At 38.5% G+C, this 27,414-nt stretch overlaps 3 protein-coding genes and 1 long non-coding RNA gene across 5 annotated transcripts; 2 read left to right on the forward strand and 2 right to left on the reverse strand.

The window, feature by feature from the left end:
* Positions 1–1,623: 1,623 nt before the first annotated feature.
* LOC117299246 lies at positions 1,624–3,148 on the reverse strand. Its single transcript, XR_004520048.1, has 3 exons — positions 3,037–3,148; positions 2,509–2,680; positions 1,624–1,927 (listed from the first exon to the last, which is right to left on the reverse strand). It is a non-coding gene; the product is annotated as an uncharacterized LOC117299246 (long non-coding RNA).
* Positions 2,612–25,351, forward strand: LOC117299242. 2 transcript variants are annotated; one of them, XM_033782721.1, is made up of 7 exons: positions 2,612–2,695; positions 10,059–10,131; positions 10,561–10,666; positions 20,029–20,218; positions 21,219–21,404; positions 22,757–22,880; positions 25,301–25,351. In XM_033782721.1, exons 3-6 carry the CDS (start codon positions 10,588–10,590, stop codon positions 22,863–22,865), a joined length of 564 nt encoding a protein of 187 aa, XP_033638612.1. In that variant the 5' UTR covers positions 2,612–2,695; positions 10,059–10,131; positions 10,561–10,587; the 3' UTR covers positions 22,866–22,880; positions 25,301–25,351. The 2 variants fall into 2 exon arrangements, with proteins under 2 accessions (XP_033638612.1, XP_033638611.1); XM_033782720.1 differs by lacking the exon at positions 25,301–25,351 and having other exon boundaries at positions 22,757–23,496.
* LOC117299241 (ficolin-1-A-like) lies at positions 12,888–14,155 on the forward strand. The gene has a single exon (XM_033782719.1). The coding sequence runs from the start codon at positions 12,901–12,903 to the stop codon at positions 14,029–14,031; it is 1,131 nt and encodes a 376-aa protein (XP_033638610.1). The 5' UTR covers positions 12,888–12,900; the 3' UTR covers positions 14,032–14,155.
* On the reverse strand, positions 24,815–27,019 carry LOC117299244. Its single transcript, XM_033782723.1, has 3 exons — positions 26,950–27,019; positions 26,129–26,250; positions 24,815–25,518 (listed from the first exon to the last, which is right to left on the reverse strand). Exons 1-3 carry the CDS (start codon positions 26,990–26,992, stop codon positions 25,321–25,323), a joined length of 363 nt encoding a protein of 120 aa, XP_033638614.1. The 5' UTR covers positions 26,993–27,019; the 3' UTR covers positions 24,815–25,320.
* Between the last annotated feature and the right edge of the window lie 395 nt (positions 27,020–27,414).

The following is a 27,414-nucleotide window of genomic DNA, read 5'->3' on the forward strand; positions in this document are numbered from 1 at the left end:
TCTTATCGTGCATTAAATTTGTTTCCCTTTAAACATAACAACAATTTTCCGTAAACTTGAATTCTCACAATCGTTTTGATTTACTAGAATTCCCCCCCTAACAAAACCTTCACCCATTGTGCAGAAGTGACCCCCCCCCCCCCAATCTTGCTCAATGTGTGCTCTGACCTGTGTCCCTAAAATCCTACAAGGAATTCCTGAAATTTCCAGAACACAATAGACAAACAATAGGAGGCGAGGGTTGTACATCAAGCCCATAGATGCACCAAATACAGGTTGAAAGCAACACTACGTGTGTCAAGCAGGAAATGTCCTCTGGACATGTCGTGTAAATCATGTATGTGGACACTATTTTTAAAAGGGAATGAAAGCACAGCCTACGACCTGTCATGTTGAGAATTGATCATGAAGGAATTGTCGGAGAGAGAACTGACAGAGGTGAGTTTCTTTTTTTTCTCGTGTTGTTTTGAGGCTTGCTTTTTGTGTTCTTCAATAAGCTTGCCATCTTGTGTCTTGGTCCCTGTAGTATCCATGTGTGTATTCATGTACGACCCTGATAGCAACCAGCCTATTTTTTTTATTTACACGTTCGGTTGTGCTGTGGCATTGGGTTTCATACGTCGGGGAAAAGTTTCCTTATGGCGCCACCACTTTTTCTTCTTCTTCTTCCTCTTCCTTATAAAGTGCAGCCTTCAAAATGGTTGAAGATGTACGCACTGCGTGTGAGCGCATGTGTTGACTTAGGCAACAGGAATTTGTGTCAGGTGCAGGTAGAATTCGATATGAAATAATACCTAATTTACCTCAATGAGACATCCCTTTTTGTAAAAATGAGTAAACAAAAGTGGTGGCGCCATACGGAAAGTAAGGCGTAATAAAACTGGGTCCAGAAATAAGATACATTCAAGAAACAATGTTCTCCTTTGTTTTTGATCGTGAGCCTCAATTTAATTATATCTTTCGCGCGTTCGTGATTTATTTACACAACATTTACAATAGATAATGCTAAATTGTTTATCAGTAGAATTTTAAACAACTTTTAGACTAACCCTGTTGGTGCTTTACATTTCTACTTACAATGTTTATGAGTGAACATTCATTATGGAAAAGTTTCCGTATGGCGCCACCACTTTTTCATTTGATATGAAATAATATAGTATCTAATTTACGTCATTGAGATATCCTTTTCGGTAAAAATGAGTGAAAAGGTGGTGGCGCCATACGGAAAGTTATCCGGGGTGGTTATTCATTGGTGATTATATCTTCATTAGCAATCAATTTGTTGTTGAGGCAGTCAAAAAATTACTTCGTACTACTTTAGATCTTATAGATGAGGTATAATAAGAAAAGAGAATTTTCTGTTGATAAAAAAGAGGGCGCTGTTTGACTTTATTTGCAGGTGTGTTATGTTATGCTGTTTGCCCCCCTCCCCCCGACCTCGCTGTTTGTCAGCCAAAACTAAATACATCCAATAATTGGTTTGTTGTTTTCTGTCCAACGAATTATACACTATTGTTTAACAATAGTGTAACATTCTTAACCCTCTGCCTGTGTTGAGTTCCCATTATGGGGAACAAAATCTCCGGGAGACAAACTCAGAAACGACTTCACTTACAGATTGGGGTCAATGGTGCTTATTATAGTTACTCACAATATTGATAAAACACCCAGTCCCCGTGGTATGTGCTCCAAGTAGAGATACCAACATGCACAAAATCAGGCGTTGCATTTAGATGTGCGGTGACGTCAGCCAGCGTGAAACCCTGACTCTGTCCCCCTTTGCCCACCGTGATAGCGCCCCCTATCCACTCGATCCAGAAGGGCCGATATTCATCACTAGAGACCAGTCCATCTTCATTGTGTGAGAACAGGAAAGTGGATGACGGGCATCCGTCATAGCATACCCCAATCCCGGCATTCATTTCCCCTGGACCGGATGATCCTACTCCTGAAAATAGTAATAAATGGAAGAGTCATTAAAGGCAGTGGACACTATTAGTAATTGCTCAAAAGAATTATTAGCATAAAACCTTTCTTGGTTACGAGTAATGGGGAGAGGTTGATGGTATAAAACATTGTGAAAACGGCTCCCTCTAAGGTGCCATAGTTTTCGAGAAAGAAGTAATTTTTCCACGAATTTGAATTCAAGACCTCAGATTAAGAACTTGAGGTCTCGAAATCAACCATCTAAACGCACACAACTTCGTGTGACAATGATGTTTTTTTCTTTCATTATTATCTCGCAAGTTCGATCATCGATTGAGCTCAAATTTGCACAGGTTTGTTATTTTATACATATGTTGAGATACACCAAGTGAGAAGGCTAGTCTTTGACAATTACCAATAGTGTCCACTGCCTTTAAACTATCAACAGCTCTCCATTGCTCATCACCAAGTAAGTATGTTAAGCTAAAACATTATTTTGAGTAATTACAAATAGTGTCCTGTGCCTTTAAGAAACCACTAGTATTAGTATTATCATACACATTTTTGGCACTTTTTTCTCACCTTATATCTATAAAGGCAAAACCGGATTGTTGAGTCCTGGCCAATCCGAGTGAAAGCACAACATGGCCGGCCGCTTTCACTTTGAAGTTAATCCGGAACTTGAAGGAGGTGCTCAGAGGCTTCAGGATGAATCTAAAACTGTTTGATTTCGGCTCGGAGGCGAAGGAGCAAGCTAAAGATATTAAAGGTAAAATTAAATAATATCAATACGATGACGAGTTGTCCTAACCTTTTAGCACCAAGTCTACTTTCTATGTATAATGTATCGACGTGTCTTAATAATCTGTATCACCAAGTCGCCTGTTGTTCACAAAAATATGACAACTCCTGGAGCTCTTTAGCATAAATCAAAATTAAAACTTACGTGTAGTTCGGCAGGCGTTTCTAAAAGGCTCGAAGGTGCCGTCTACCAACGATAAAACACATTAAATGGTACCAATATTAAAACGGAGAATGCACACAAAAGTATGACAATCAATAGAGTTTACAACTCCCAGATCTGTACCAGCCATTCAAACAAAAACTTACGTGTCGTTCGGCAAGCGTTTCTGAAAGCCTCAACGGTTTGATCACCCAAAGACGCGGGGTCCTGCCGGTCTACGGTCCGGACGAGTACACCGCACGAGGCTGCCGTAACCCACAGCACTGCAAAGTACACGGCGACACACAAAGTTAAAGCAATGGGTTTGGTAACCATGTAACCGTTTGTAGTAACCATGATGCTTTAAACTCGTAAGTTAACCCTGCGGTGCCCAAAATCAAAAAGTGGGTTATTTGAGGCGCTCTCTGTCGCTGCAAAACCAACTTCTTGGTGTCGTCGATATGTTGCACTGATTGAGTATGTAGCTCTATTGCGTTCGACCATGAAGTTATTAGCTCCAGGATTCCACTCAATAAAGTTACCTTGTTGTTGAATTTGTTCCCAATTATCAGTTTGTTAAAGGCGCAGTCGCCATATCATGTTGACTCTATAAACCGGCTCTTTTCAGAGCCAGCACTACTCACAAGCTTTCAGACAAAAAAAAAACAATAATTGTTTGTATACGCACAATCCTTGATAGTACCTTTAAGTCAACAACCTCGTATTAATTACTTGTTGTCCTCCAGCCCTTGCTCTACGAGGATCCAAGCTGATCGATGAAACTTGAGGACACTGCGTACGAGGTTGACATTGTTTCATATACTTCCCTCTCTACATTTTAAGTCAATATTGCCAAGGCATATTTGAATATAATTTGTTCAGTAAAGACTGTCGACCTTTTCTGTCGTATACACCGTGTGCAACAGTAATATAGAAACGATGATTACCATTCGACGAAATGGGTATCAGACTAATTCTAATGTTGGCCATTGGGGGAAAGAAACAAATTCCAAAAATTCAAAAACCAAGGCAAACAAACAAACAAACAAACATTCCGAACCCTTCTGGTGGCCAATAGGGGGAGGTAATATACAAACAAAAGCAAACAAACAGACAAGCAAAGTGTCTGAGGCCTATGGGCAGCCATTGGGGGACATACGTAAACAAAAGCAAATAAACAAAGCAAAGGAACTAAACAGGTATAAAGTATTGCCATTGAATTTACCAAAGCGTATCTTAGATATCAACTTTTATTTGGATGTTCCTTTTTTTTCTCCAAACACATGATATTGTGAGCGTTTCCTCCGACCGCTTATAGGGCGTCTAACTGGGCAACAACAGTAGCTCAAAGGTTTCCATTTTTAGTTAATTAAGCGTTGTTGTTGTTTGTTAGTTGTTTTGTTCGTATTCGTACGTCCTCTGTTTGTCCGTTTATCTTGTCTCTGTCTGTCTACGGGCTGATTACTGCAAGCCTCGGCTTATCAAACCGGCCTCCATACTGTTTCTTTTCTTTGTACTACACACTACTATGTTTGCTATTACAATGTATACGCTTCTCTTAATATGCTAGCATGACGTCACCATTCTATATACCCAAAACGAGGCCATCGGCGCAGCCACATGCAACTAGGGCACTTTTCGAAACCACGGCTTCGGCTCCAGATTCGGCTCCAGACCCCGTAACTCCAGATTCGGCTCAAGATTCGGCCCAGGCTAGCTTGGCCCGCGGTTGTTTTAACAACTGCGCGTGCTTTGCGTACACGTTCAGGGCTTCAGACGAGAAAAAGGAGCCTGAAACCGAAGCCGTGGTTTCGAAAAGGGCATATGATATCGAGTGGCTGGTATTGGTGGTGGCGTGGTGTGCGCCGATGGCGTCATTTTGGGTTTGAAAGATCATCATGCATGAATATTAAGAGAGGCAATGCACTCTGTAATGCTGTGTTTTTGAAAGAATAGAAATAATGTTGAATTGAATTGAAAGTACATTCACGGTTCACTTGTCAATGACAGCACTAATGACGATGAAACAATTAACCTATTAGCCATATTATAACGACAATCATTTTGTAAACCGAAAATATAGTTTTCTTTCATCATGATTAAAAGCACTGGACCTTATGGTAATTACTCAAAATAGTTGTTAGCCAAAAGAACTTACATTGTATTGAGCATTGGAGAGGCTTTGATAGTAAAAACTATTGAATTGAACTGAAAGTACTATTGAATTGAATTGAAAGTACGTTCACGGTTCACTTGTCAATGACAGCGCTAATGACGATAAAAAATAATAAACCTATTAGCCATATAACGACAATCATTTTGTAAACCGAAAATACAGTTTTCTTTCATCATGATTAAAGACACTGGACCTTATTGGAAATTACTCAAATTAGTTGTTAGCCAAAAGAACTTACATTGTATTGAGCATTGGAGAGGCTTTGATAGTAAAAAAAAAAAAAAAAAAAAAAAAAACATCGTGAGAAACGGCTTTCCTGTAGTTCTTGTTGAGATAGAGGTAATTTCTCACTCAAATAATAAAATACTTCAGCTGAAGCCTTTTAAGCACACAAAGTTGTGCAACACGGATGTTTCTTCTTGCAACTTCGGTGACCAATTGAGCCATACTTTTGTTGGGATACACCAAGAAAGAACACTGGTCTTTGACGGATTTAACCAAACGTGTCCGGTGCCTTTAAAGGGTCTATGTAACTTTTGTAGGACAAAAAACACAATATCCACAGATTTACACTAAACTTACACAGTTTGAAGATAATGATAGTAGAAAGCTTCCCTGAAAACATTACGTGCTGAGGTGCTTTAGTTTTGGGGAAATTAGTAAAACAATGCCATGAAAATAATTTTCATCTCAAAATAGTTGAAAATAATTTTCATCTCATGAGACGAAAATTATTTTAATCATTTTTACAAACGTATTTTCATGACATTGTTTTACTCATTTCTCAAAAACTACAGCACCTCAGTAAGTAATATTTGAAGGGAAGCTTTCCACTCTCATTATCTTCAAACCCTGTAAGTTTAATGTAAATCTATGGACATTTTGAAAAGGTACCCAAAAATCCTTTAACTGTCAAATACTAATGACTATAGCAATTAATCAATGTGGGCAGACCGCAGCAATACTTTAATGATTAAAATGAATAATTCAGCTCTTGCCAACACGACGCTCATTTTGTAAACACAAAAATTAATCTTCTTTCATCATGATGATACCGCCAAACACTAATGACTTGGAGTTTAAAGGCACTGGACACTATTGGTAATTGTCAAATACCAGTATTCTCACGTAACTGCATAAGATAACAAACCTGTGAACATTTGGGTTCAATCGGTTATCGAAGTTGCGAGAAAATGATGAAAGAAAAAACACCCTTTTTGGACGAATTTGTGTGCTTTCAGATAGGAATAAAAGACTTCTAGCTAGAAAGTCTTTCATTATTTTAGAGGGAGTCGTTTGCCACAATGTTTTATACTATCAACAGCTCTCCAATGCTCGTTACCAAGTCAGTTTTTAAGTTGTTTTAAGTAATTACCAAACGTGTACCTTCCCTTTAAAGACACTGAACACTAATTGTAATTGTCAAAGACCAGTATTCTCACGTGGTGTATCCCAATTGCATAAAATAACTAACCTGTGAACATTTTGGCTCAATCGGTTATCGAATTTGCGATCATCTTTGTATGCTTTTAGATGTATAATAAAAGGCTTCAGCTGAGAAGTATTTTATTTGAGTGAGAAATTACTTTTCTCAAAAATTACGTTACTTCAGAGTGAGCCGTTCCTCACAATGTTTTATGTTATAAACAGCTCTCCATTGCTCGTTACCAAGTAAGCTTTTATGCTAACAATTATTTTGAGTAATAACCAATAGTATCCATAATCGGTATAATCATGTTGATGCCTGGTAAAAGGCTTTAAAAAGTATTAAAATAATCCTTGTTAAAAGTCATCACCATTAAAAAATACCTGTACCCATTTCCGAGAAGCACTAATTGTTCCCTGGGGAATCATAATATCCAACTCCCTGTTATTAAAAGTCATTTTACTGTCAAATTTCATGCCTGGAATTACATGGTAGGCATGACCTATGTTGCCCCGGGCCCAATTTCATAGCGCTGCTTAGCGGCCGATTTTGTGCTTACTGTGCAATTTCTATTTCATAGCACTGCTAACCGTAAGCACACGAAAGGCATGCTAACCTTCCGGTGCTCACCGCACGAAAATGACGTCACAATGCAAATCTACGGTAAACACGCAATATGGCCGCCCAATTTTTCTGCTAACCTGTGGAATACGCTAAGGCTTAAGCATTTTTTTCTGCTACAGTAAGCACGCAAATTTGCTTACCGTTAAGCAGCGCTATGAAATTGGGCCCTGAGAGCTGCTTTAGCAAAAACATTTGCTTAAGCAAAAAATTAATTGCTTGTAAAATCAAATTACCGGCCAAGACTCCACTCAATTGTTATGCTAAGTAAACAACAGCTAAATACTAGTCATAAGCAATGTATATGGCATGAAATGTTGGCCAGTAACATGTGTAAAATAAGCGAGCTATTTTATTGCTTAAGCATACTTTTTGCTTAAGCAGCTCTATGAAATTGTGCCCAGGTCTTGGCCATGGTGCCTCTTAAGTAGTTTTCCACAGCTTCAAGACTTCGCAATGGAAATGAAATGGAAATGGCCTTGCCCTTTCAACAAAGATGAAAGGCCAGATGTCATATAATTTGAATAATCATGAAAAAGACGAAAGCTATAAGTAAATTACAAGCTTTTGTAACAATGTGGGAAAATAGCTTCTTTAAGTGCATGGCTAATAGTTAATGTGCATTGTTATAGGCATAACATGCGACGGGCCATTGTTTGACCGTTTAAAATCTAACATATTAATAAAATTCAAATGTTGATGTTGTTTGTAGTTGCTGGGCACCTCTGAAAAAAACAGTGTTTCACTAAGAGGTCTCCCCAGGGTTAATAAGGAATAAATACAAATATATTTTGAAATTTTAACCACGATTCTATCAATTTTAATACTGCAATGTTGTAAGGTTTTTGAACACTACACTCGGGTCAAAATTTACCCGGATTTGGGTCCCAGCGGGCCAGACCCATTTCTGGGTTGGTTTGACCCTGAATCCGTGTCAATGTGACCCGGACTCATTGTTACCAGAAATTTGGTTAAAAGCGTGGATTTTGACTCGGATTTCAGGACACGTTGACACAGATTCCGGGTCAAACTGACCCTTAAATGGGTCTGGCCCCCCTGGGACCCAAATCTGGGTTAATTGGCGAGGCATTTCACTTTTGTGCTGAGATTTACAAATTCTATGCTTGTGAAGCTTCTACGTGTAAAATAAATGACATACATCTTCATTCAGAGTGAGTAGGGATTCATGTAATAGCCAAATACTTGATCTACAAAAGGTATCAAAGTCATATTATTAAGGGCATTGGGGATGGACACTATTGGTATACATTCAAAGAAAATAACTGTTAGCATACAAACTTACTTGGTAACGAGCAATGGAGAGCTGTATAAAACATTGTTAGAAGCGACTCCCTCTAAAGTAACGTAGTTTCTGAGGAAGGGGGTAATTTCTCTTTCACATATTAAACAGACTTCAGGCCTGAAGCCTATTATTAGGCTTTTGAAAGCACAGATGTGCAACAAGGGTGTGTTTTCTTTCATTCATTTTTTGCAACTTCGGGGACCAATTAAAGACACTGGACACTGTTGGTAATTGTCAAATACCAGTCTTCTCACTTAGTGTATCTCAACATAAGCATAAATAAACAAACCTGTGAAAAATTGAGCTCAATTGGTCGTCGAGGTTGCGAGATAAATGAAAGATAAAAACAAACCTGTCACACGACGTTATGGTTTTCACATGCTTGATTTTGAGACCTCAAATTCTAAATCTGAGGTCTTGAAATCAAATTCGTGGAAAATTATTTCTTTCTGGAAAACTATGTCACTTCATGTTTTATACCATCAACCTCTCCCTATTATTGTTACCAAGTAAGGTTTTATGCTAATAATTATTTTGAGTAATTACCAATAATAGTGTCTACTGCCTTTAAGTTCAAATTTTCACAGACCTTTTATTTTTAAGCATAATGTTGAGACACACTAAGTGAGAACTGGGCCCAATTTCAAAGAGGTGCTTAAGCAAAAGATACTGCTTAAAACTCCAGTTATGAGCAGGATACCAATCACAAATTGTACATGTGACAATGTGTGCTTGTGCAGCTCTATGAAATTTGGCCGTGGTCTTTGACAATATCCAGAACTGTAAAGTGTCTTTAAGAAACACACACACATTCTTGTAAATGAAGACGGACGGTCCCAAACCAATCGATATGTTGTTTGTGTTTAGCTGTGCCGTTGTCAGAGTGCCCTGTTGCAGTGCCGTTAATCTCAGATCGATCCAAAATGGCCGATCAGCGAGAGTATTGACTGGCGCTTATAAGCCAAATACTCTAAGCACAACATTGCATTGTGACCAACTGCAGTCAACGATGACCGATTGAGAACATTATACATTATTGCCGGTATTACAATGTTACAGTGGTAACCATAAACCTTAAACCAATGCATTAACACGAGCTCCAAACGCTTCGAAACTTTTTTATTTTTATTTTTTATGAACAAGCCATCTCATCTTACTTATCTGTCTAGCCTATTTCACTCCACTGCTGGAGGAAAGCCTCTTCACAAATTATCCATCTCACTCTATCCTGCGCTGTTTGTTGCAAAGCAATGCCCCTGTATGTACTTAGTTTATCTCTCCACCTTCTATTTCGTCTCCCTCTTTTTCTTGTCCAGTTTCTTGGAGTCCAATTGGTTGTTTTGCGTGCCCCCCTGTTGTCATACCTCCTTGCTAGGTGACCTGCCCATCTCCACTTCTTTGAGTTAATGGTCTTATTAATTTCATGCACTCTTGATTTCTTTCTAAGGTCTTGTTTATTATGCTTATCAAACACATCTGTGAAAGCCGTCACCAATTGGGAATAATTCTTAACTAGGCAAAGTGAAAGAGTGTGGCACCCGGTGCACGAAGTGTCTGGCTTTTAGCACCAGCCTCAAAACGTTACGCAACCAAGCCCAGTCTTAACTATCGATATATCTCAAATGTTTTGTCAAGTACCCTTCTTGTTTCACTTTATACACAGCTTGGGGTGTATTTTGACGCTGGACCAAACCCTTGGATATCGTGCGGAATCTTAAAGAAACATTACAGAATTGGTAAGCAACAAAACTCGTTTAAGATCACAGATTTACATGGAACTAACAGGGTCAAATGATGTTTTAGTTTAGTTCATTTGGTTTGACTCTTTTCAGCGCTTTGATCTCAATGAAAAGACGCTTTACAAATGCACTGTTGTAATGTATGTATTTCTGTAAGTATATTTGATGAGAAATTTTATTTTTAATAAAACTAATGTCCCGTTTGAAGTTTACAGCCCAGTGAGCGTTTTAATCATTTGTTTTGAATCGATGTCATGCAATGGGTTTTTCACTATTTTCTCGTGACCTAGATGGCTGATCGATCTCAAACTTCTCCTGGTGGTTTGTCAGTTTATGTAAACGGTGGATTACATAAAGTACTTACACTGTCAGCAACTTTTTTTTTTAGCAAGCAAATTCTGTAATGTTCCTTTAAATGAACTACAGGTTGTTAGGAGAAGGATAACAACTACAATGGCTGTCGGGAGAAAACGGAAGGGACTTTTGAGAATCTGTCTTCTCATGTGTTTGATGATCAGTCTTCCGATTGGGGGTGAGTAACAAAAAATATAACTTAAAGGCACTGCCGTCAATTTCACAAAACTCTTCCTGACTTAGGATTAATCTTATGACTTAGGACGAGTCCCAACCCTGCAGTGTAGCATGCAGACCTTAAGATTAATCCTAAGTTAGGCTAACTCGGGATAAGACGAGTCCTAACTCTTTATGAAATCGACGGCTGTTGTATCCCCACTTATACATTAAATAACAAACATGTGAAAATTAGGGCTCAATTGGTCCACGAAGTTACAAAAGAATAATGAAAGAAAAAACACCCTTGTTGCATTACTTTGTGCTTTCAGATGCATAATAAAAAACTTCAACTGAATAATTTTATTATTTGAGTGGAAAAAGACATCTTTCTCAAATACTACGTCACTTCAGAGGGAGCTGTTAGTCACAGTGTCCGGTGCATTTAAAGGCATGCACTGGACACTATTGGTAACACTCAAAATAATTGTTAGCATAACACCATACTTTGTAATGGGTAGTGGAGAGCTGTTTGTAGTATAAAACATTGTGAGAAACGACTCCCACTGAAGTAACGTAGTTTTTACGAAAGAAGTGATTTTACACGAATTTGATTTCGAGAACTCAGGTTTAGAATTTGAGGTCTCAAAATCAAGCATCTGAAAGCACACAACTTTAAGACACATTGTCATAAATTTAAAGGCAGGGTCATACTTAACGTATTTTTTTTAGAGAGGTCATTACTCACTCACATGTTAAAAGACTTCAGGCCTGAAGCCTTTTTAGGCATCTCAAAGCACACACATTGTGCAACAAGGGTGTTTTTTTATTATTCTCATTTAAATTAGTCAACATTTTCACAGATTTGTTACTTTATGCCTATGTTGGGGTACACCAAGTGAGAATACTTGTCTTTGACATTTACCAAAGGTGTCCAGTGCATTTAAACCTTTGTCGTGCAAGGAGTTTTTTGGGTAAGCCATTTTTGAGGCAACCGTTTGCACTACTTAGAGTAGCATTGCGAAGTCAATTGGCAATTGTTGTAACAGTGTCTTTACTTAAAAGTAATGTATACCTTTGGTATTTGGAACCAGTCGACTGTTTTAATCCTATATAAATGTACGGAACAAAGTCAACCTGCGTTCGAAAGTTGGTCGCGTTTTCGAGATATGTCAACGCAAGAAGAAAAACCCAGAAATAATTAATCATGAAATAATTTAGCTCTTGCCAACTACCACACGATCAATTTGTAAATACACAAGTGCTGTTATGTAACCATAGTGATACTGTCGAATACTAATTCCTTTGGCGATTAATCAGTTTGAGCATTTTGATGCCGGGTAAAAGGCTTCCAAATCTATTAAAGGAACATTAAAAAAAAAAAAAAAAATGAATATTATTAATATAACATAATTTGTTAAAAAAAACAAAAATCGTCTAAGATCACAGATTAACATCGGTCTAATGATGATGATAGAAATATTTCTGTCTGAAATGTCAAATTTGTTGAGAAATAAATAAAAACAATTTCCCATTTGGAGTTTATCACTCAGTGAGCGTTTTATTAAATTTTGGTTAATCGATGTCGTGCAAAATGTGTAATCGGTTTTTCACTATTTTCTCGTGACCCGCAGGGCTGATCAATCTCAAACTTATACAGGTTTGTTTATGTACATGGTGGATTACATGAAGTGCTTACACAGCCAGCAACTGTTTTATTAGCAACAACCAATTCGTAATGTTCCTTTAATTTCATCCTAATGAAATAATCATCACCACAACAATTATTGGTAGCCGGTTGACGAGAGGCACTTAATGTTCCCTGGGGACATCTCGCTTCTGAACATGAAATTGTATGCTAATCATTGCCAATATTAGCAACGGTTCACCAAAATCATCCTAGCTTAGGATTAATTTTATGACTTGGGATGAGTAAAGTTCCCTATCCGACGACGTAGGACGTAGACTTGTGGACAAGTCGTTAAATCGGCCCCACGCGCTGAGATAGTAGTCTCGCGAGATCACTGCTCTCGCGCGAACTGATGGCTCCTCGATTTCGACTCTTAATGAGCCAACACTCACCCTAAGAGATTTACTATTTATTTATAGTTTCTTCTTATTTCACAAGTTTGTTATTATATGCATAATATGTTTATATCTACAAGTTAGAAGACTGGCCTTATTATTTTTATTTGGTGCTGTTTTGTTTTAATATCTCGTTGCTGTGGAAACGGTGACGTAATTGGGTGGAGCTGAATGCATGCAATTGTTTGCGAACAAAGATTTGGTTCATTTGATCTGGGAGACTATAGTAACAACAAACTGCAGTATCGGGACAGTTTTCCACCTACAGTTAATGGGGACAAAAACATTTTCTCTCTGGTACATTTTCGAAAAGAAAATCTTCAAACATTCATCATGGAAGTTACGATCATTATAATATTGGCTCTTAGTTTGATGGTACAAATCGACCAGAGTGCAAGTCAACGACGGTTTATCGAAACGTTCTACTTGGCCGAAAACCGAGCCTTACTGAATCATGGGTTTCAGTGGAAGACTGTATCTACTCCTGTGATCTGTGGGCGAGACTGCTCTATGGATCCACAGTGTGCATCATTCAACTATCATACAAATAATGTTTGTATGTTAAATAATGCCAGCAGAGCTCACAACCCTGATGACTTTGTTGCGATTCAAGGGAGTGCCTACTATGATGACAACTTGGACACTTCTTCGTTTTCACTACCCAGCACTAGAAGTTGTTTGGAGTTGTATCAAGCTGATTACCGCATCAATGGTTTATACACCATCTTTCCTACAAGTCTGACCACCAGTGGGTTACAGGTTTACTGTGATATGGAGACAGATGGAGGCGGCTGGATCGTGTTCCAGAGGAGACAAAATGGCTCTGTCAACTTTGACCGTACCTGGGCTGAATACCAATCTGGGTTTGGTGATCTGCAGAATGAGTTCTGGTTAGGGAATGATATCCTGCGTGACCTTACTGGATCGGGTCAATGGCGACTCAGAGTAGATATGGAAGATTGGAAGTCCAATAAATCTTGGTCTTCTTATGGTGAGTTCAATGTTACAGGTGACAAGTACACTCTCCATGTTGGTTCATATGATGCTCAGAGTCCAGCAGGTGACTCAATGGCATTTCATAATGGGCGTCAATTCAGTACAAAGGACAATGGCAATGCTCAAAACTGTGCGGTGAGATACAAGGGTGGCTGGTGGTATGCCAGTTGCTTTTATGCTAATCTGAACGGTGAATACTACCCGCATGGTTATGTGTCTGTTAGTCAGGGAATACAGTGGACACACTGGAGAGGACACTTCTACTCCCTCAAGAAATGCAGCATGAAAATACGGCAAGTAAAATAAACTCAAACTCTTACCCAGAGTTGGGCCATGGTTGGATTGAACAGAATGTTCCCGTGGCGTGTTGTGGCCGTTAGGGTTAGATCACCGGATTCAAGCTCGGGTACGACGTTTCTGATCAGCAGGATGTGGGTTCGAGTCCCGGTCATGACTCTCGTGTCCTTAAGCAAGCCACTTAACCAGTATTATTAACTCGTCCTTCGGAGGGGACGTTAAGCTGTTGGTCCCGTGCGTTGTGTGATGCACGTTAAATATCCCGGTAACCCACATTTTCACAGGTTTGTTATTTTATGCAAATGTTGGGATAAACCAAGTGAAAACAAAGGTCTTTGACAACTAACTATCAAACAGGTCCAGTGCCTTTGAGATAGACAACCGGGACAAAACTAAAGTTGTTTTTACATGTTTTGTGGGTAGCTTCTGCGTTTTGGTATTATGGGTTTTTTTTTCATGTTGGCAGGGGTAGTTGAACATAAAAAGTGACAATAAAACCTGTTGACACATTAGTCCATAACAAATGATTTTCTAAAGCAGGGAACCGCGAAGATATTTTTCTCACAAATATACTCTGTTGTATAGCAGTAATACGTTCTCGCACCTTTTGGCAATCATCAGATGTGTGTGGGTGGTTATAAATTAATCAGTAGGTTCCATGACTTACTGTTTTCTATGATTTTGTTAGCATGATCTGTCGCCAAGGTTATTACGTGGTCGGGTGGTTTTGCTGTGTTTTGCTAATATTTCATTGCTGTGGGAATGATGACGTCAGTGGGTGGAGCTTATTGCATTAAAAGTGTTGGCGACCAAAGATTTGGTTCATTTGATCCGTCTGTGTCAAGGAGTAGCTGTCAGTGTCAGGACAACTTTCAACCAACAGTAAAGAGGGAAAGAAAATTACAATTTTCTCTCTGATACTTGAAAATAGATTCCAGGAATATTCATCATGGAAGTTATGATCACAATCTTGGTTCTGATTTTGGTGGTACAAATCTGCCAGAGTGCAAGTCAACAACGGTTCATCGAAACACTCTACTTGGCTGAAAACCGAGCCTTACTTAATCATGGGTTTCAGTGGAAGACTGTATCTTCTCCTGTGATCTGTGGGCGAGACTGCTCTATGGATCCACAGTGTGCATCATTCAACTATCACATCATAAGAGGTATTTGTGAGTTGAATAATGCCAGCAGAGCTCATAGCCCTGATGACTTTGTTGCGAGTCAAGGAGTCCACAGGGAGAGGTGACATATGGACTGGGAATACAATGGTTCAGCTGGAAAGGACATAAATACTCCCTGAAGAAATGCAGCATGAAAATACGGCAAGTTGTGTAACTATCAACCCATTGACCAGGGACACTAATAAAGTGGAATGACTGGAGTGGGGATTATTACTCCCTCAAGAAATGTAGCATGAAAATACGACAACTCGAACTCTAACCTAGGGTTCATGGGACATGAATTGACTGACTTGTTGAACTGGAAAGGTTATTGATTGTGCTGCTGAAAGAAATAACCGGAGACTCTCCTTAAAGGATTTGGGTGCTTTTTGTAACACAAAACACATCGCCATAGATTTACATTAAACTTACACCATTTGAAGATAGTGATAATATAAAGCTAACCTTGAAGAATTAGATGCTGAGGTGCTGTAGTTTTTGAGAAATTAGTAAAACAATATCATGAAAATACGTTTTTACATGCTAAATAATTTTCGTCTCTTGATCAGTGAGGCGAAAATTATTTTCATGATATTGTTTTACTCATTTCTCAAAAACTACAGCATCTCAGCAACTGATATTTTCAGGGAAGCTTTCTGCTATCATTATCTTCAAACTGTGTAAGCTTGGTATAAATCTGTGGACATGGGGTTTTAGTCCAACAAAAGTACATAGATCAACAACTCATCAACGGTGGGATTTTTAATTGCGTTTAACATTATCAATGTTTAAAAAATAAAATAAAAAAAAACTGCACCAAAAACAACCTCCTATATAAAGTGAACGTGAAAAACTTAAAAATCAAAAGGCTAAAATGTCTTTGACAAAGGAACTGCCAACTGTTTGTTGGTGGTAAAAGGGACAATACGAAAACCTTCACAGTGGTATATTTTTAAAATCATCATTCTAAAGTTGATTTTCATTCAGTATACGAACGTCGGAAATATAAAATCATTAGATAAAGACTGTTTTATTATCATTGTAGAATGTTCTTCACTAGAATTTGTCATTTGACATTTTATGATCATAGTATACAAATATTGACTGCTTCGAGTGCTATGGTTAAAACTATGACTCCCGAGGTGATCCCCGGAGCGTTCTATTTTCCCGAGGCGAAGCCGAGGGAAAATAGAACGCTCCGGGGATCACCGAGGGAGTCATCGTTTTGACCATTGCACGAGTAAAAGCAGTCAATATTTGTTTTATAACACCCCAAACATTTCTAAATACTGTACTATTATTATTAAGTTACAGACCTGAATGCTACAATCCACGGACGACGCGAATACAGATTGCAAAAACTTTTACTGTGCTGCATGTAGTGTCGTGCAATCCGAAATGGTTACAGACTATGTTTTCATATTAATTATCATTCTCGTACACGCAACGGGCGTCTGGGTACTGCACGCCGTGTGTTAGTCTTCGGACTAGCGCACGGCAAACCGACGCACTATCACACGGCCGTCGTCTAGCAAAACTAAGACATGTCATGTGACGCGCTCTTAACCAATGAGCAGGCAGAATACTTGTAATGGGTGTTATAGCTTTACCAAGTGTTGTGATTTGTGTTGTGAAGCAAATTTAGGTAGAAGTTTGTTTCAAACCTTTCAAGCGGTCAGCGATTTTGTTTTGAATTTTGAAAACTTTTATCTGCTTAATTGTTGAATGGAAGATCGAACATGCTTTTTGTAGATCTCAAAATTGCTTGTGCTATTTAAAGCATTGGACACCTTTGGTAATTGTCAAAGTTGACTCAATTGTTTATCGAAGTTGCAAGAGAATAGTTAAAGAAAAAACACCAACGCTGCACAATGTGTGTGCTTTCAGATGCATAATAAAGGGCTTCAGGCCTAAAGAATTGTCTTATTTGATTGAGAAATTACCTCTTTTAAAGGCAGTGGACACTATTGGTAATTACTCAAAATATTTATTAGCATAAAACCTTACTTGGTAACGAGTAATGGGGAGAGGTTGATGGTATAAAACATTGTGAGAAACGGCTCCATCTGAAGTGCCATAGTTTTCGAGAAAGAAGTAATTTTCCATGATTTTGATTTCGAGACCTCAGATTTAGAACTTGAGGTCTCGAAATCAACCATCTAAACGCACACAACTTCGTGTGACAAGGGTGTTTTTTCTTTTTTCATTAGTATCTCGCAAGTTCGATGACCGATTGAGCTCAAATTTTCACAGGTTTGTTATTTTATGTATATGTTGAGATACACCAACTGTGAAGGCTAGTCTTTGACAATTACCAATAGTGTCCACTGCCATTAAAAGAAACTACGTTACTTCAGAGGAGCCTTTTCTAACACCGTTTCATATCAACAGTAGCTCGTTACCAAGTAAGTTTTTATGCTAAAAATCATTTTGAGTTTTGTGTCCAGTGCCTTTAAGCAAATGATCACATATTGTAGAATGTTCTTCACTGTAATTTTGACATTTTATGATCATAGTAGCATAGTGTTGTGATTTGTGTTGTGAAGCAAACTTTAAGCAAATGTGCCTTTAAGCAAATGGTCCAATGAAGTAGTATTTAAAATTGTCAAAGTGTCGATAAATGTATTTTTGTAAACTTTTTTTAACAAAACATTGCAGTGTCTTTGCCGTGCGATCACACGGCAACGACACTGCCGGTTTTAAACGGCCGTTTAAGAACTCGTCGGTACCCTTTTATTCCCTTCGTTATAATACAAAACATATCTGTGCGTACAAATATTGTGTAATTGTTTAGGTGCACAACAGCCGTTGGTAGCTTCATTAGGCTGACATTCTAAGATATGAGTTTGAAGATCAGTCGAACAGCAACATTGTTTTCTGAAATATTGAATTTATGAAGTGTTAAATCTGAGGACTGGAAACTCCAGTGAATTGTTGTTTTTATCTGATTGGCCAAAAAATTACCAGAAAAAAAATCAACATGAGCGTGTTTAAGAAAAGACTTTTTGAAATTGTATTTTCTCTTTTAATTCACATTTTTTTCTTGGTATTGATGTATGTAAACCTTAGATTAGTAAATAAAATAGAAATTACCTTCAGAAGGACAATTCTTACTTTCACCTGGTACCTTTTAGTGTTGACAATGTAAACATCGTTGTGTATAATAGGAGACTTTAGGACGCTAGGTGGCAGCAGACTAACTAGGTAAATGTCCATTGTTTACGTAGTTCTGAGCGTGCGCACATGACCGAATACAATGGATTTTTCCTGGTTAGTCTGCTGCCACCAAGCGTCCCAAAAGTCTCCCATTAGCATCGTGTGCGCCCATTGGGATTCCGGTGCTGCATACTCCAAAGGGGTTGACATGGTTGTAGGAATACCTAAAGCTCAAAAAGGGTACCGATAAGATAACCCACGACGCCTTGATGCAATTTAATGCAACTTGAAATACGCGTAACAAAATCATAATTACTATTCAACACCAAGATACTTTGAATCCTTGATTGGGAGAATGATCATCTTGTCACGTTCATAAAGAGATATGTACAGCTTTGAATGCCTATGGCCGATTGGGAATCCGAACTTGGGCTTTGTAAATGAGTCTGACACCATTCTTGATTGGGGAATTATTCTGGTCCCGTTCATATAGTTAATTTGTGCAGCTTTGAATGCCTATAAAGACCGATTGGGAATCCGTAAGGCTTTGTAAAAGAGTCAGACACTTTTACACAACAAAATACTGTCTCAAATTTGAAGTCGCTAAGATACTCCTTGCATGTGACGTCACACGCTCAAAAAGCGCCCTCACTTGGGTAAAAAAGCGCCCTCACTTGGGTCAAAGGAGGCAAATGATTGGTGTTCTTTGTGCGTGAAAACGTGCGCGTCAGTGTAGCGTTAAGGCCGGTTTATAGTCGGTCGCGCGACGGAATTCTTGCGCGCAATCCTAAGACTGAGGCCTAAAAACCGTGTCTTTTTATGATCGCGCGTCCAGATTTCCGACGCCCGACCATCGCGCGACCGACTATAACTCGGCCTATATGCAAGGGGTCTATCCTAGCGGGTTCGACTAATGCCCAATTTATTATAGTATCAGAGCTTGTGGTGTTTTTTTTTTTCATCCGGGGAACAAAAACTCTTGGACCATTGAAGTAGGGGGCTATTCCTGCATCCATGCTATTTTTGGTGTCACGGGGAAATCTCCCAGTAGTATGGGAAGGTAACATGCGCTGATAGAGGAGGATTCAAAAGAGGGCGCTATCCAAAAAAGGTTTGTATATAGTTCTGTCCCCGGAGATTATGGCCTTTTTATGGAGCCGAAGCCGTGGTTTCGAAAAGGGCTTATGTTTCACATGCGCTGTAGGAGAATCAAAAGAGGGCGCTATTTAAGAAGAGTTTTGTAAACCGTTTGCCAAACGGGGGGGGGGGGGCAAAAGATCTCCTGCCACACAAATTTCTTGGCTCTGCTTATCGTAAGCAAAGAATTTCCGCTTACGAAGGCAGGATGGTTCCACGCTTACGTCAAGCATATTTTTAAAGACACCGGACACTATTGGTAACTGTCTAAGACCAGTCTTCTCACTTGGTATATCTCAACATAGGCATAAAATAACAAACCTGTGAAAATTTAAGCTCAATTGGTCGTCGAAGTTGCGAGATAATCTAAGGGAAAAAAAACACTTTTGTCGCACGAAGTTGTGTGAGCTTTCAGATGCTTGATTTCGAGACCTCAAAATCTAATTTTGAGGTCTCGAAATTAAATTACTGCAAACATTCATTTATGTACTGTGCGATACTTCTGAATGGTGTTTTGAAGTGTGTTTTGTGCTTTTTCTTTATTTTACAGTTCTGTCGACAACATGTCCAATCGACCCAGAATTAGAAGTCGGTGCAGCCGGCAACAGTTACGATTGTCCCGACACCCTACCGGACGGCACGGTGAATACGTATAACTCATGCTGCGTGAACGACAGAGCCGATGAGAATGGAGACTACCATACCTGCTGCCAAGATCCTGAAGTTGCTAAAGGCGAGAGGTGAGAACTGAGAACCGTTTCACACAAAAACTTACTAAGCACAAGGAAATATTGCTTAACAGAAAAAGGTTACCAGCCAAAATTATATTAAGTTTACACTATTGTGACTGGTGGCCCACTTAATAGGAGACTTTGGAACGCTGTGTGGCTGCGGACCTACCAGGTAAATTTCCACTGTTCATTGTTTACGTAGCTCTTAGCATGCGCACACTGCCGTGAACAATGGAATTTACCTGGTAAGTCTGCTGCCACCAAGCGTCCCAAAAGTCCCCTACAGCTTTATGAAATTTGGCTTGGGGTCGATATCACAAAGAGCTAAGATTTATCTTTAACTTTTGTGCTTAAGCAGCTCCATTGCTTTGCTAAGTAAACAAAATGAATGGGCACTGATACACAAATGTAAACATTGTGTTTCGGCTGGGAACCAGTTTCTGGTTTGATAGCAATAATTGTTTGTGCTTAGCAAGTTTTCTAAGACCCGGAACCGGTCAATTCTGACCCGGTGTTTCGTTTTTAGTTTTTTTTTTAGAATGTACTGACATTGTAAAATTTAATGGTGGGCAAGTTCTAGCCCTGGCGGCCTTACACTTTCCGTTTTGTACTACAGTGACTCTGTTCCTGTGTACAGAGAAAGAGTCCTATATAGGGCTAGGCAAGTTCAAGCTTTAACATTGGCAGATACCTGCGCGAGTATTCATTATTATCATTTGTTTAAATGCGCTAAACAAGAACTAGTTTAAACTATCATAGTTATTTACACATATGCTCACTTTGCAGCGTGGGCAAGGGCAAGTTTTACGAACAATAGGGGGAGTGACCACAGGAATAATCTTTTCCTAACATATTGGGAGCCATTTATGGTACGAAAAACCAGACTGCGCATTACATTGCCGTTGATCTCGTGGGTGTTCTTTTGAGTGAAATCGCTCAGAGAGCTTTGACATTCGAAGATCTGCACCAATTAATGTCAATTACATGTTCCTGTATTCCTTTTTTGCAGCATGGGCAAGTTTTACGCCCTCTGCGGTACAATAGGGGGAGTGACCGCAGGAATAATGCTCCTAGTTTTCGTCAAGACGTACTGCCAAGACGACACCTTTAAGTGTCTTAGGCCAATCAAGAAGGAGTTGAACAAGTGGTTTGCTTTGATCAGCGATGCTCTGTGTTTCTGTGGCTGCTGCCCCAAGTGAGTATTTGGGGGGGGGGGGTACAGTTTAAAATCTTGGGATGAAAGTTACGTAATAACTGGTTTTATGACAAGACTCCGACTCCTACTCATGTGGAAGTGTCATGGCCAAGCGGTGTCTCAGGGAAATCTGCCGCCGGAGATTCGGTCCCCCAATGGGAAATTAACATGGGCTGAGGAGGAGGATTCAAAAGAGGGGGCCATCAGAGGTAGTTTGTACACAGTTTGTCAAATATTGGGGGCAGAATCTCCTGTCACACAGACACATTTGGAGACTTTGAAACGCTAGGTGGCAGCAGACTTACTAGGTAAGGAATTTACCTGGTAAGTCTGCTGCCACCAAGCGTTCCGAAAGTCCCCTATTGACCACAAAAATGACATGAAATTTCTGTATACTTTATTGTTGAAAATTATGTGGCATCCATCTTTTAACATTTTACTCATTGTTATTCGTTTCAACTGTATGTTTAATTGTCATTGTCATTAGGCAAAATAATTATATACACTTAAATATTTGTGTATTTTGTACTATCACTTAATAAATTGTGTATATAATCTTAAGCCTGTTAATGACCCCCTTATATAGGCCAACATCTTTCCCCCAAAGGTTTTAGTAGGCCTGGCCTTTTTTTAGGACTCGATGTTAAACCTCTATACCTTTCATTGTTGAATTATGTGGCATATTTTCATACCCATTGTTATTCGTTTCAACTGTATGTTTAGTTGTCATTGTCAACATGAAACATAATAATGTGCGTTGAATTGAATTGTGCTAACCACCATTATAAGGTCACCTTTATCACGGTACAGCCATCTTTAATTTCTCCCCTTGATATCAATGTTACCCAACCGAGGCTGGAATAACAAAATAGTGTGGTTCCTATTTGCAAAATGATTGGTGGTATTCATTATTGTTATTCGATACGAGGAACATGACCAAGATGTAGGCAGTATGATAAAGGTATATAGAGAATGGACTGTGCTGCAGCGCTCTTTATACTAAACTTACTACAGCATCTAAATATTATTTTATAATCTTCACAATGCAGAGGAACTTATAGAGATAGGAGTATAATTTAATTTTTATTTGCCCTTCGGGACTGTTTTCTAATTAAGTATTGTGGGTGTTTAGTAGAGTCAGTAATATAGACTGGTTAGTTCTCCATCACTCATAGTCTTAAAAAACGTACTACAGTAGGCCTATCTAAGTTGAAGTTGAAGTTGTTTTATCATCTTCACACCTATAAGACTGAAAAACTACTTCCCATTTTTCGGCAAAAGTAAAAGGGTTTGTGGTTTGTGCTCCAGCAATTACTTACTAAACATTTTCTCATGATTTCTTCATAATGTAGAAAACTTCGCCGGAAGACAAAGAATGACACCAACGAGAAAGGGTCAAAGGTCAACAAATCCGGTGACCCGTCAACCACGGAGGTCAATATGGATGACTTCTGGATGTAAAGGTCATCTTTAAAGGTCATTCTTTGGAAAGTGTTTTTTAAATAATTTTTAAACACATAAGTATTTATTTCATTTTATTAAAATGTTGATCAAATAATCAGAAATAATATGTACACTCATGTCATTTAAAATGTGAAACAAATAATGTACATTATATAAATCTACCTTTGAATTAGCCGCAAGAGGGCACTGTTTAAAAAATTCAAGAATGGAGTCAATAAACAGATCAATTACCGGATTTTTGTGATTTTTTTAAAGAAAATAAACACTTTCATCAACTGGTTTTATAACATATTGTCAGATTTTTTCCAAATTCTTACTATGTTTAATAAAAGGTTTTACTTTTACGTGACGTTCAACCAATCAGTCATAGCTCTAAACTTCTTATAGCTGCCTTTTTTTTTATTAAAAGTTGCTAAAATGTAGACTGATCTAGTTTTGTTTTGAAACGAGGTACAAATTTGTGCCAAATTGTTAATTTTGTAGAGTGAAAAGTTTATTAATAACCAATTGAATATATATATTTTAAAAAACTATTATGAATTTACAAATCTTAAAACACGTGTTTAAAGCCATTGGACACTTTCGGTAAACAGTATTGTCCAAAGCCCCACACTTCGTGTATCACAACTTATATATAAAACAACAAACCTGTGAAAATTTAGGCTCAATTGGTCATCGGAGCCGGGAGAAAATGACGGGAAAACCCACCCTTGTTTCTGCACATAAATCCGTAATTCTCGCTATCGAGAATTTATATTGTTTTAATGTTTTCTCAAAAAGTAAAGCGTTTCATGGAACAGTATTTCAAGAGAAGTCTTTCACCATTACCTTCTGTAAACCCTAAAAATTATTTGTAAAACTTTTTTTTCTGTACCGAAGGTGTATAATGGCTTTCATTGTTTTTGATCAGCGTAGTGCTGATTTACAGGCACTATCAAGAAAGATACAATAAAATTCACATGTGAAAGTTTCAGCTGTATACAATATATCTGGGGCTACATTTAGGTCAGGTATACATTTAGGGCTCGGGCTACATTACGGTGCCGCATAGGTTAATGGGTACAAACTGAACATCTAGCCGCAGCATTCACAAAATTCAAATTTGCCGTAATACACTTAAACTGACCCAATCAACTCCGGAGGAACATTTCGTTCACAGGATACTTACTTCCATATCAAATTATTATTCATAATTCTTTTTAACAAAGAAGGATTTCGCAGAAATTTTTTAAAAGAAATGTCGATGTCATTAGTACGACCTAGCCTTTAAACGTACATCTTTCGGAGTTAAAATGGAGCGCCCCCATTAGTCTAGATCTTCAAAAAACACCAAACTAATTATTAAGCCTGGAACACGATTCCACTTAGTTACAGTAATTACATGTGTGTATAAGAATGGAAGACATTTTGGCAAAATGAATAAGTCCAAATCCAGATTCGATGTGCTGTGAGTCAAGTATTTACAAAATAAGTTTCAACAATTTTTCGATGACGTATTTTTCTACGAGATGACTTCCTCAGATTTAAATATTTAATTGAAAAATTACCTCTTTTTCAAAAACTACGTTACAACCAAATAGGTTGTCATGTTATTTTAAAGTTTGAGTAATAACCAAACGTGTCCAGTGTTTTTAAAGAGTCTTAATTAAACAATTAAGCCCACGAATGAAATGATTTTCATGAATGAAGTTGACGACCAAAACAATCTTTCTTAAAGGCAGTGGACACAATTGGTAATTGGTAAAAGACTAGCCTTTACCCTTGTCACACCAAGTTGCGTGCGTTTAGATGGTTGATTTCGAGACCTCAAGTTCTAAATTTGAGGTCTCGAAATCAAATTCGTGGAAAATTAATTCTTTCTCGAAAATTATGGCACTTCAGAGGGAGCCGTTTCTCACAATGTTTTATACCATCAACCTCTCCCCATTACTCGTCACCAGGAAAGTTTTTATGCTAATAATTATTTTGAGCAATTACCAATAGTGTCCACTGCCTTTAACCCAAACTCTTGTTATGTTTTCAATAAAGCTAAAGGCTGATCCCTTTTAATTCGTACAGAAACCAAAGGAGTGTAACATACGTAGCTAAAGCACATCTAACTACTGCTTTTTAGTGAATAAAAAATGTACACGTGTAAAAATGCGTCCGAAAACTAGAAAAGTAGAGCAAAGATGACGGCTTCAACAAAGATAGTTCAGGCTGGGCCAAATTCATAAAGCCGCTATGCTGCTTGGCATTTATGTTTCTGCTGAGCAAAAGATGATAGGGCACCAGTACGTCACAACAATGTAAACTTAATTTTATTTTGGCTGGTAACTATTGATGTTCAGCAATTCTTTTCTGTGTTTAGGTAGTTTTTTGTTGTGTTTACGGGCTTAATGAACTGCGCCCTTGGTTTGACCGCCTTTTTTACTCCATTTATCACTACACAGTCTGGAACTGCATCCGGAAACTAGACCAGCAGAGCAAAGATGGCGGCCGCAGCGAAGACAGCCAAGCTAGTAGTCGCCTTGGTTGCGCCGTTGCACAACTCCGTGAATTCACAGCAGTATTTCTGAACCCCCCCTACCGTGCCGTCTTTGCAGTCGTTCCCGGCGCAGCCTCTGGTTGTGACGCGTCTCTTTGTCAGCTCATCCGTGCCGATCTCTTTCTGTAAAAAGTACATTATTCATTTATTTATTTTATTAATCTGTAGACTTAAACACAATGATACAAGCTGGACAGGAGCTGTCAAGGTTAATACAAATGAGTATAACAACTGTCATATTGAGATGTGTAAAACCAGACCCCAATGATAAAAATATAACAATACCATATTTTAAAAAAGGAGACCGCACTCCGAAAACCTAGGATTCGAACTGCCTCCAGCTGCCAGACATTCTCGGTGGTATAGTTGATATGACACCACTCTGAATTGTAAAGGTCGTGGTTTCAAATCCCACCCGAGTATTTTATGCAAGTGATTTTTGTTTTCACAGAACTCAGGAAGGTAGCTAAACACACATCGGTGTATATGGGTAAAACCAAAAAGAATAATGTTGATAAGCTTAAAGGAACACGTTGCCTTGGATCGGACGAGTTGGTCTATAAAAATGCGTTTGTAACCGTTTGTTATAAAATGCATATGGTTGGAAAGATGTTTTTAAAGTAGAATACAATGATCCACACAAGTTTGCCTCGAAATTGCGTGGTTTTCCTTTTCAACGTGTTCCTTTAAAAACAATCTCACTAGGGGTCGGGAGCCATCAGGCTACACTTACCACGCAGAATCTTGGGCATTCTGTCTTTCCAACTCGTGGGTCTTCTCCCCAGAACGTCGTGCTCCCACAGGATGAGCCATCAAACCCAGTACAGGAGTAGCAGAACTTAGCCTGACAGTAACCTAAAGTATTTAAAATTAAAAACAATTCAGCTTAAATGCAGTGGACACGTTTGGTTTTTACTAAAGTGTATCAAATCTTAGCCTGGCATAACTTAACCCGGTCGTAACCTATAACTTTTAAATCAAATCAAGTCAATTTAAATGCACTGGGGGATTTCACAAAGGGTTAATTCTAGTCTTATCTAGCCGTACGGTTTTAACATCTTCTAGGACTAGTCCTAAGTTAGGACTATACATTCCTAACTCTCTGTAAAATCGCCCCCTGGACACGTTAGGTAATTACTCAAAATACACATCAGGCAAGCATAAAAACTTACAGGTAACAAGCAATAGAGAACTATCGGTATAGTGTAAAAACAATTTGAGAATACCCTCGCTGCGTAGCTTTCTAACAAAGAGGTTGTTTCTCACTACAATAATTTGAATCTGAGAAAGACTTCCGGTCCGAAGCCTTTCTCTAGCTAGCATCTGGGTGTTTTTCTTTCACTATTTTTTCTTGTACTTCGATGACCAATTGAGCCGAAATGTTCACAGAGTGTTGTTATTTTATGCAATATGTTAAGATCACCAGGAGATAAACAATTTTGCGTTGACAATTTACCAAAGGTGTGCAGTGCCTTTAGTGACTATATCACATTATATCTTCCTTTTTCATTAAAATTATAAACAAGAAAACAATTTATTATTTGAATAACTTACCCACACATATCAACAAGAAAACAAGAATGCATAAATTCTTCATGTTGCTGCTTGGTGTCTCAGCCCCCAAAAATACCACTACATAGCAAAAAAAAAAGATGGCGGAACGAAGCTGAACTTTGACCGCTTCAACGCTGTAACAACCACAGCCAGTAACCAGTAAGTTAATGGTTAACTTTTAATTTGTTTATTATCGCCCGCCCTTTTGTGCTTGTGTGTGACGAGGATGTCGTCTGCTGAATGGAATTTGAAAGCAAACAAAGACAACAAACTGTACGGGCCTACATTCTCACCGTTGGCTAAATTTCAGCCTGCTTTTAATGTTTTAAATCATAATCCTGGACATGTAATTAATAAAACATTGTACAGTTGAAGATTAAGGGACCGGTTTGCTTTCAGAGCTATGATTGGAATGCGTTACAACTTGAAAAATTCCAAGGTTTTGCGAATTGTTTGCAAATACAC

Source organism: Asterias rubens, chromosome 14 (assembly GCF_902459465.1).
Source record: "Asterias rubens chromosome 14, eAstRub1.3, whole genome shotgun sequence".
NCBI classification, from domain to species: Eukaryota; Metazoa; Echinodermata; class Asteroidea; order Forcipulatida; family Asteriidae; genus Asterias; species Asterias rubens.